This window comes from Eutrigla gurnardus (genome assembly GCF_963514095.1).
Source record: "Eutrigla gurnardus genome assembly, chromosome: 19".
NCBI lineage: Eukaryota > Metazoa > Chordata > Actinopteri > Perciformes > Triglidae > Eutrigla > Eutrigla gurnardus.
This window is the reverse complement of record NC_139930.1, coordinates 3,035,856-3,046,715: the sequence shown is the minus strand read 5'-3', so window position 1 is coordinate 3,046,715 and position 10,860 is coordinate 3,035,856. Positions and strand designations below refer to the sequence as shown.

Below are 10,860 nucleotides of genomic sequence, written 5' to 3'. Positions count from 1 at the left end.
TCCCGAAAGCTGAATATCCATTCCAAACAATAGGTTTTCAAAATAGGTAGAAATCACACCAACAGCAACAAACGATGCTATAGCGGTAGCAAAAACGCTTGCTACTCTTATTGCACAAAGATTCGGATTCCCAGAAACAATTTACTGTGATAACGGTCCACATTTCAGAAACCAAGTCATGGCTAAATGATCAGAAATGTTTAACGTCCAACTAAAGTTTCATTGCAGTTATCATCCACAGTCGGCAGGGACAGTAGAGAGAACAAATGGTACCATCAAAGCAAAGCTAAGGAAGGCTATGGGAGAGACAGATCCAGTGGGGAAGGAGAACCTCTGCAGTCCACATCGCTGAGAGAGGAATGTGGGTTCATCTGACACACTGTAAAAGAGCATACAGCACTCCGGAGGGCACAGATAAGTAAAAACACCACACCATGGCAGATAGAGCGTGGCATCCGTTTCGAAGGACGGGATGCGGTATGAGAGGAACATTGTGTCTAATAAGTGTGATAGCAGTGATAGTGGTAGTTCCGATACTCTGGGTACACGAACGTCAGTCTCGACAATCGAATGGCAACAACAATCGCACCGCAGCTGAATCACTGATTGTAAATTCGACACCAATACAACAACGCTAGCTAATTCAACACCAGCCAAATTAAGAGCGAGAAGAGAGATAGGACCGCAAAACCAATTGAGACACCAGACCAGTGAAGGTCAGCTTAACATGTACTGTATAACTCTGTGTCTCTATCCGCTGACAGGAACTGCACCACGGTACACCAATTGTTTCCCCCTGTGCCAACTCACACGCGGCCACCCTGGTTTGAGCCATATGATGGCAACTACACCTGTCTGTCTAGAGAAGAAGGTACGGTTAGTGTAGGAACTTTGGCTCCCTGTAATCTAACCCTGAAGTTATCAGCAGGAGAATGGGGTGTGCAGAATGTGTGGCTGAGAAGACAACTTGTGACCAGTGCAGACATCTGGTGGTTCTGCGGTGGTAAGACACTTAGAACAACGCTACCAATTGATTGGATTAACTATTTGTATTATAACCAACAGAGATTCAGAGACGGCATCAAGGGCTTATCTTCACAATTAGATAAAACCAGTCTCATGGCATGGCAAAACTGGCTGGCGCTGGACATGCTGCTGGCGGAGAAGGGAGGCGTGTGTAAGATATGTGTTGCACTTTCATTCCCAATAACACCGCCCCTGACGGCAGTGTGACTAGGGTGCTGGCAGGTTTGACATCGCTATCCGAGGAGTTCGCAGAAAACTCAGGTATTGACGATCACCCTTACTTTTCATGGATGGAGAGCATGTTCGGGAGGTGGTCAGGGCTCATACAATCAGTTTTGATAACCATAAATATAATGACCACAATTATGACTACATTGTGTTGTTGTTGTGTTCCATTCCTGAGAGACTTAGTTCAGAGGCTGATTGACGTTGCCATGAACAAGATGTTACTGTACACCAGAGTGCCGGAGGATGAGGATAAGGGTGATGCAACATCATATCTATCACATTACAGTGATGATGAAATAACCCCTGTGAAGTGTGCTTCCCGATTCCTAGGTGACCAGAAAGTTCCAGGTGATCTGGAAGCTGAGGACATATGCGGGGACTTGGAGGATTTCTATGATGACACTGGAGTTTAAATAAAAACGGCAATTCCACAGCACAATGATGTATTTACAGAAAATCCCAAAAAGAAGATGTAAAAACTGATAAGCATTACGAGTGCAGCTTAAGAGAAGGATGTTGTCTCCACAATATATATTATACAGTATATATATATATATATATATATATATTCACTAGCAAGAACCACACCGTCAACGAGATGCGTTTAAGGATTTATTATTATCATTGACTAGGGTTGTGAATCTTTGGCTTCACTTCGATTCGATTAACGATACAGTAGTTGGCGATTCGATTCAAGGACGATTTTTTTGTTGTTGTAACGATTCGATTTGATTCTGTAAACCACGATTCGATTCAGTAATTTGTAACCAAAATTCTATATCCATGAAAAATATGGATAATGCAATAATGCAAGTGGGACTATCTGTATTCTTCTGAAAGGTGAAACAACATATTTATTCTAGAAAAAAGTAGTCCTGCATAATATTTTATGCTGAATACAAAAATGTAATTAAACATTGCTCAGTGTGAGAGACTGAATATCCGCCTCTCACTTATATGAACTTGATACGTACTGTTTGCCACTTTACTGCAGGTGCGGGAGAGAGAGAGAGTTAATTTATGCACGCACGCACACAAGCACACACACACTTACAGCTCTGCGGCATCTCTCCTCCTGGTTCGCGTTTACATGAACACTTAGGATTTCATTGACTCGTCGTGTTATATAAATATCGGGCTTGTGTGGGATACGGGGAAATGTTTGATGTGGGGAGTTTACCGTTTGTTTAGCGCGTCAGCGCGCAACCGGCTCTTTGTCTGGTGCGCCGCGATCACGAGTTTAGTGTGTGTATAAAATATGACTGTCCTAAAACTGTGTATAACTCCGATTTGGCCAAATATAATTGTCTACAGTGTGGTACCCACTGTTTCAACTTCCAGTAATCATTTACATGTCTATATTGTCCATAAGCCGGTTAACCTTCACTCACGCTTACTTCCTGATGTTCTGGCTTCCTCGCAGCCATCCCGTTGCAGAAGCGCGCGCCGCATAGGGGTGGGTCTTTTACCTGGTCCAACAAGGGGAGGAAGCGGTGCATTACGTTGTAGGGGTGTTTGGTCTCATAATCTGTATGTTTAATGATAGTCATGTATATGAGTATTGTACATATTGTGTGTAATGAGTAAGGGGATTGTTTTTATTTTAAAAGGTTATGGTAATATATCTGTTCACTAAATGTAACCATGCGAATATTGAGCAATATGTTTAGTGCTTCCCCTACATGATGGTTTGGCCCTATTAGGCCAATTTGGGCCAATCTGTCTTCATGGGGAGGCCTACTTAAGGAGGGTAGATCAGTCGCCCGAAAGAGAGGGCTAGGGGAGAGAAGTAGGGATGGGCAGAACGAGGCTTTGTGAAACAGCGAAGCGTTCGAAGCAATTGCGCCGGAATTGTGTCGAGGTTTCGAAACAATCCGAAACCTGGTTCTCCATGGTGACATCTAGTGGCCAGTTTTGCTAACATGACAATTTGACTGTGAAACTCAACTGGTTCAGACAGAGAATATAAATAGCTGTCAGGTAGTCAGCCCAACCGCGAAAAGTAACGTGGCCTAATGGTGAACAATCGCGTCGTACACCCGAAAGTCCGGTGTTCAATTCCCAAGAAGTGCCACCAACAGTGTTTTTAAATAGAATTGTTTTAAATCGAAATTTGCCAGATGTTTTGTTATTTCAGGTTCATAGTAGCCTACATGATTCTGTTTTAAAATGTAGGCTGATGGCCCAGGCTTTTTCTTGAGAACATGTTGTAGGGAAAGGATAAACGAATTGGGAAAGTTAGGCTATGCTAATCAGGTTCAACATGGACAAATAAAAACACATTTTTTGTATGTCAAGATACATTTTTATTTAAGAATAATAGTAGTTCTGCAGTCTTGGCATTTAGTCGGTTTCTGGTTCTGGTTTTGGAAAATCGCTCTACTTACTCTCAATATCTCTCAAAATCTCTCTCCTCACAAAAACCCACAAAGATGAGATGTGTTTGAGTGGCTTTTAAGCATTCTGGGGCTTTGTGTTTTAGATTAACCAGCTGTTTAATTAGGCAATTGCCTCGCGCGGCAAGCGCCACCTGTGGAAAACAGATTGAAACCTGAATGAAACACTACGAAGCCTGTGGTCACGTGACAAGGGCGTTTTGAACCACATTTCGAAACACTGTCCGAAACACTTGCGTTCCGGAAGCTCGACACTGTTTCGAAACATCAGCTTCGAGCGTCACATCCCTAGAGAGAAGGTCAGCTCTCCTGCTGTGAGGTAGAGTGCTTTGCCCAAAAACGTTGCTTTGAAAGCTGTATTTATTTTTGTTTGAAAAGTGGTTTTGTTTCTTTATTATTACTGAAAATGCAAATGACGTCTGACTGGGAAAATAAAATCTCATCATTTTTGAAACGTCAAATTCCTCTCCTCTATATCCTTTCCACCTCCAACACCTCGCCCACATCCGGTATTGTGGGCTGGCTGCGCTGGCCGTTCACACTCAGTTATCACGATTCATCCGATTAAATGCATTTATATCGATTATTGGTGAAGCCAAAACAATTCATTCTATTTATTTATTTTAGCAGATCGATTTAGTAGAATCTATAGGACTGACAATCGATTCATCGATTAATCGAATGAATCGTTACACCTCTATTATTGACAAAGGAAAATGAAGTGTCGAAGATCTTGGTTCTTGAGTGTTCGAGTGCGTTGTGGGGATTCTTGTAGAGAATCCGCCGCCGCTCCAGTGCAGCGACGGACCGCCAAAAACCTCCAATTACTTAAGAAGAGATTGCGCAGATTTGAGATCTTTGAGATCTGAACGGATGTAGCGGTCGTACGTTTGGGAGGACCGGCGGCCCATGGGACCTATGAAGTGTTCTGGGATGCCACTACGGGAGGCCGAAGTGGCCGCTCCGATTCTGAAGGAGTGCCCGGAGTAGTTGTCGGGCCAAATACCAGACAATGAGAGCATGAGGCGAAAGTGATGGTGGGACTAGAATCGTGTAGCCACTTGGCCGGACTCGGAAATGAAGAAGGGATCTGTCATGTTGTACTCTGAGATTTGCGGAATTGCGAGAGTTTGTGAGGTTTTCGAAGGGATTCAGTGGGGACCTTGAAGAAGAAGACGGGCGTGGGCGGACCGAATTGATTGGTTTTGGTTAGCTGTAAGTGGAGCACCATGATGTTGTCTGAAAAGCGAGACGAGTCGAAAATGCCGGCATGACGGCTTGAGTCGAAGCGAATGGTTGAGGAGGTGAATACGGAGCATCTGAGGAAACCAACGAGGCGAGCAAGAACATGGCTTCCGAGGTTGGGCGACTTGAGGAGTGCCGTACCTGGAACGGATCGTGCGGAGGCAGGTGGACGGCAAGTCGACAGTAAGAGGAAGACGACGAGGGTTTGTGGCTGGCTCTTGGCATGGGAGTGAGTTAATGAGGGAAGTTATCTGGGGATGGCTGCTGGTTATTAGCTTGGAGAAGAAGCTGGTACCGCTAACGTGATGGTGTGTGTTTGGATTGCCCTGATGGAATGGGCGTAAGTGATGAAAGAGTCAAGGTGATAAGATCGAACGACAGAAAGGTTGCATTGTGTTGGTCGTGGAAGAGGTGGAAGCTTTTCCGAGTTGTCAAGTAGGACGAGGGGGTTGAGAGCGATATGGAGGAATGGCTTTGGGAAGGTATCGGCGTGAAGTGCCAAGCTTCGGAACTTCTGCAATGGGAAGCAGGAAAGAGAGTCAGCAATGGTGTTCGCTTGACCGGGAACGTGAGCTGCGCGGAGAACATATTGATGTGTAACGGAGTGCCGGATGAGGCTCCGTGTGAATTGCATGATGGATGGGGAGTTGGAGCGTCCTTGTTAATTGTGTCTACGACTGCAAGGTTATCGGAGTATATGTGGATGGACTTACAGGACCATTTGTGTCCCCGCAAGATGGCAGCGACTAGTATATGGTAGATCTCAAGAGCACAGGGAAGCGACCTGGCATTCGTTTGCAAGCTCTGGGGGCCGTACTGCTTCGAACCATCTTACGTTGTAGAAGCCCGCAAAAACAACTAAAGGAGAAGCATCAATGTACAGATGGATGTCATGTGGGTGAGTCCGTTGGTCGTCGTAGAAGAAAGTGATTCCGTTCCGATTAGTGAGAAGGTTGAGCCACAGAAGGAGTTTTGGCGAGGAGGGGCCCTCTGTTTTCTCTGCGGATGATGTAACTCCGAGGTCGGAGAAGACTGAAGTCGGAGCGGCCAGGCCAGAGGCGGGTGGTGATGAGGGGTGGGGGGGGGGGGGGGGAATGATAGAAGATCGTCCGAAGGATGGACGATGTATGGAATCCCGGTTGTTGGACAGGATCCAACAGAGGGCTTTAGACAAGTGGTCGAAGAGTTTGGGGCTGCTTGCAGCCGAAGGTGAGCCAAAGTTGTTGGTGGCGTAGTGATTTTTTTTTTTGAGAGAGAGCCGCGACCCTTTACCAGCAGGTTTATGTAGGGCGATAGCAAGGTTGATGGTGGCGTAGTGGAGAGAAAATTCTTCACTCGGGATCAAGCTATTGGTGCTGGGAATGGTACTGCCATGGGAAGATCGATAATGGTGCGTTTCTTGCCGGAGTATTTCCTGGTTGCGATACTGAGGGGGCTGATGCGGCGTTAGGAAATGGAGGATGGAAGACATGGAGCCTTCCTTAACTTCTTTAGCGAGAACAGGCTGGGTGAGATGGGGCACCGCGAAGGGCTGCACGGGCGGCGAAGATGCGGCAGTAAATCTCGTTGTCGAGAGCGCCCCAGTAGGTGGCCTCGTTAAACTGTGAGAGGCGGGCTGCAGCTTTGGAGGTGAAGTGTGTGTGGTATTGATAGAAACCATGCTGCCAAAGCGGAGGGCCAGATTAAGAATGGTGGACAAGTAATCGTCCAGTTCATTGCGTTGCGTGGGGAGTTTGGAACAGAGAGCGTCTCTGTAAAGGGGGAAGGCGCAAGCGGACTCTGTAGCAGTCCACTAATACTAAGAAGTGGTGTTGATCCTTCTCTGCAAAGTCAATATGTATCCTCTGCCTAGTCGGCCACTGCCAGCAGTGTAGTGGTGCTGCTGCTGGTAGTTTCCTCACACTCTGACACGCATCACATTGCTGTGTTGCTAGGGATGCAAACAATTAATCGATTATCGATTAATTGTCGATAAGAAATTACTCGATTAAAATAAATTACAGTTTTTACAGTTACAGTTCTCAACTGCTAAAACACTAAACCCTATTGTCTGAACCAAATGCTCCGTTGCCTGAACCCACTGATTGAATCAGTCACTCTTTTGGCAAAACCATAAGCACTTTTCACCTGTTTAGACACAACTTGCCAAGACATTTTCATTGTGATGCACCTGTGTTGCATAATGGTGAGCACAGGTGGCAAAAGTCAAACACAAGTAAAGCACAGGTGTCACTGGTTGAACACAACAACTCAAAATTGATCACACTTGTGGCTAACGATGTGAGGGAACATATATTCAGAGAGCACTGGTTTGTGAGGCACTACAATGGATAGAAATCTGAGAGGAGGAGTTCGTGTGAGAGGTGGTCGAGGTGGTCAGCGAAGACAAAGAACAGTAATATCTGATGAAATCAGAGCTACTGTGATTGACCATGTTCTTGTCCATGGTATGAGCATGAGGGAGGCCGGACAAAGGGTACAACCAAACATCAGTAGATTCACTGTGTCCACCATAATCCCAAGATTGAGAGAAGACAACAGGTAATTACCTTTTTTGACATTATAGTATGTAAATGTTGACAGCAATTACTGTATGACTATACTGTACCACAGTATACTGTAAGTAAATATATGTTTCAGTACATCACTGTGCCAATGTACTGTAGTATTGTAATGGAGGGTTAGTCTAACTGTTTGTAGGCCTAGTATTCCATGTATATTTGTGTACTTTATGTTTACGTAGGCTTCTACGCAGGCTACTGGATACAAGTGCTAAATGCACAAGATTTCTGTTTTTGGTACTTTTATTTTTTACTATGTACAAGTGCTAAATAAACAGGTTTTTTGTTTTGCAACATGCATTTAGCCTACAGTGAACAATGAACATTTATTTCTACAGCTTCATGTCCTGAGCGTTGTGTTTTCTATTTTTCTATGTAGTGTTTAGTGACTGCTCTGTAGTGTTTTTCATTTTGATTGACTCGGGGCACGATTTGACAACATAGTTCAGTTTTGAGCAACGATTGAACTGTTTTGAGATGAGAGCTCAGTTTTGGGCACAGATTAAACTGTTTTGAGTGGAAAGTTTGGTTTTGCAAGAAGAGTCTGAGGTTTTGTGAATGTAGCTTGAAAATTGGGTTTTGTGTTCACAGTTTAGAGAAAAGGAGAGCAGCTTTCGAGAAATGTGTCTTAGCAATCGAGAAAAACTGTATTGGTATTATTATTTTTATTATTATTATCATAACCAACATGACGGCCTCATTCTGAACGTTCCTCTGCATGAAAACCAACAGAACCAGAACCAGAAGAACAATATGTGTGTTCTTGTCAGGATTGAACTCAGCTTCTTCTCCAGCAGCTTTGTATGACACCCTGGAATGAAGACGAGGAGGAAGCACTTTGTTCACGCTGCTTTATTCATCATGGAAAGCTTCAGTGTGTCCACAGATCTCATCAGTGAAGTCTGTTAAAGGATCAATGATTTCATCACACAATCACTTTCTACGTGGGATTCTAGATTTCTTTACTAACGTAGAGAAAGAAAACAAAGCAGCTGGGATTAAGGAGGTCTGCTGGTTTCCACCAAAGAGCCACGCAGAGGAGGAGAACATAGAAGTACATCGCTAAGCAGAGGAGGAGGGGGAGAGGAGGAGAGGAGGAGAGGAGGAGAACATAGAAGTACATCGCTAAGCAGAGGAGGAGGGGGAGAGGAGGAGAGGAGGGGGAGAGGAGGAGAGGAGGAGACGAGGAGAGGAGGAGGGGGAGAGGAGGAGAGGAGGAGAGAGCGGGAGAGGGGGAGAGGAGGAGGGAAGAGGAGGAGAGGAGGGGGAGAGGAGGAGAGGAGGAGAGGAGGAGGAGAGGAGGGGGAGAGGAGGGGGAGAGGAGGAGAGGAGGTGAGGAGGGGGAGAGGTGAGAGGGGGAGAGGAGGAGAGAGGAGGAGGAGGAGAGGAGGAGAGAGGGGGAGAGGAGGAGGAGGGGTGAAGGTGAGAGGGGGAGAGGAGGGGTGGAGGGGAGAGGAGGAGGGAGAGGAGGAGAGGAGGAGGAAGGTGAAGTCATTCAGCTCTTAAATGACTTCTGTCTAGTTGAGTTTACAGATCTCACCACTACATCCACCATAATAAACATAAAGTCCAGCATAGAGGGTCTCAGTGAACGTGGTCTGGACTCTGTGGAGGAGAGTCATGGTCTCAGAGACGCTGTAGAAGGACAGAATACCTGCTCTGTGATCCAGGAACACTCCTACTCTGGAGGACCGAGGACCTGAGACACGAGTTTCAACATCATTGTACCAGAAGTTATATCTGTTATTGTAACAATCTAAAGACCAGGATTCATCATTGTATCCAAACCTACATGGATTCCCTCCTCCTGCTCTGCTGATACTCTTGTATGCGACTGCTCCACCAACTCCACGTCCTCTCCACTCCACCTCCCAGTAACAACGTCCAGTCACACTTTCTCTACTCAGGACCTGATAATAAACAGTGAATCTCTCTGGGTGACTAGAATAAGGCTGGTTTTGACTCCATGTTGCTTTTCTGTTCCCCTCAGATAATAACAGACATGTGTTTGCTGTGTTTGGATCCAGTGTGATTTCACGTGAATATTTCAAGAATCCAGCTCTGGTCTTGGGTTCTGGTTGTGGCAGTAAAACATCCACTTCAGTCCCTGCCAGTGAGACGTTTGTCCATCTGTGTGTCAGAACTTCCTGTAGTCCATCTCTGACTTCTGACAGCGCCGCCGTCACGTCCTCAAAGTAGCGGCGAGGAGGACGGGCGTTGATGCTGGATGAGTGTGTGGACTCACTGAGTGGTGACAGTGACGGGTAGTCGTGTAGAAACTGGTTGTGATCCTCTGTGTGTGAGAGCTTCTCCAGCTCAGCGTCTCTCCTCTTCAGCTCACTGATCTCCTGCTGCAGCTTCTCCTGAAGCTCTCCGACTCGACTCACTTCCCTTTCCTGCTGGGATCTGACCTGCTGCTTCACGTCAGAGCGTCTACTCTCCATGAGACGGATCAGCTCCGTGAACATCTCCTCACTGTCCTCCACTGCTTTATCAGCAGAGTGGTTGATGGCCTCCACCTCCTGGTGGAGCAGCTTCACATCTTTGTCTCTGTCCTGGATTCTCTGCTGGATGTTTAGTCGACTCCCCTCCAGCTCTCTCTGCCTCTCGGTCCTTTCTGCTGCAGCTGAGACTGTGTCGTGGCCTTTATGTTCCTCCACAGAGCAGAGATAACAGATAGACTGCTGATCAGTACGGCAGAACATCTTCATCACCTCATCATGACGAGAGCACACGTTCTCCTGGAGCTTGTTGGAGGGCTCCACCAGCCGGTGTTTCTTAAATGCTGCTGATTCATGATGAGGCTGGAGGTGTTTCTCACAGAAAGAGGCCAGACACACCAGACAGGACTTGAGGGCTTTCAGTTTCCTCCCAGTGCAGGAATCACAGGCCACATCTTCAGGTCCAGCATAGCAGAGACCAGCAGGAGCAGCTAGGAGTCCAGTCCTCTTCAGCTCCTCCACCAGATCTGCCAACATGGTGTTTTTCAGCAGGACAGGCCTCGGTATGAAGGTCTGCCTACACTGAGGGCAGCTGTGGATCTCCTTCTCATCCCAGAAGCTTCCAATACACTTCATGCAGTAGTTGTGTCCACAGTGAAGAGTCACCGGATCCTTCAGTAGATCCAGACAGATGGAACAAGACAAGGTCTCCCGGTCCAGCTGAACTCCTTTCTGCGCCATTTCACCTCTCTGCGAAGATTGTCTGAGTTTCACTTTCCTCACATGGTAGATCTGAATGGGAGGAACAAGGAAGTGTGTGTGTGTGTGTGTGTGTGTGTGTGTGTGTGTGTGTGTGTGAGCAGAGAGAGGAGGGAAGCGTTCTCAAGCTGGGGTTCATTCCAGGAAGAGGAGCGGCACATTGACTTTGTTTCCTCACTTCTAACAGAGCCTTCAAACTCAACT

General features: G+C 46.4%; 1 protein-coding gene across 1 annotated transcript; it reads right to left on the bottom strand.

Annotated features, from left to right (window-relative positions):
- Nucleotides 1–8,898: 8,898 nt before the first annotated feature.
- Nucleotides 8,899–10,650, bottom strand: LOC311030212 (E3 ubiquitin/ISG15 ligase TRIM25-like). The gene has a single exon (XM_084035844.1). The coding sequence runs from the start codon at nt 10,636–10,638 to the stop codon at nt 8,974–8,976; it is 1,665 nt and encodes a 554-aa protein (XP_083891970.1). The 5' UTR covers nt 10,639–10,650; the 3' UTR covers nt 8,899–8,973.
- Between the last annotated feature and the right edge of the window lie 210 nt (nt 10,651–10,860).

Excerpts from the sequence above, each read along its gene's own strand:
- LOC311030212 (XM_084035844.1), bottom strand. The coding sequence starts at position 10,638 with ATGGCGCAGAAAGGAGTTCAGCTGGACCGGGAGACCTTGTCTTGTTCC.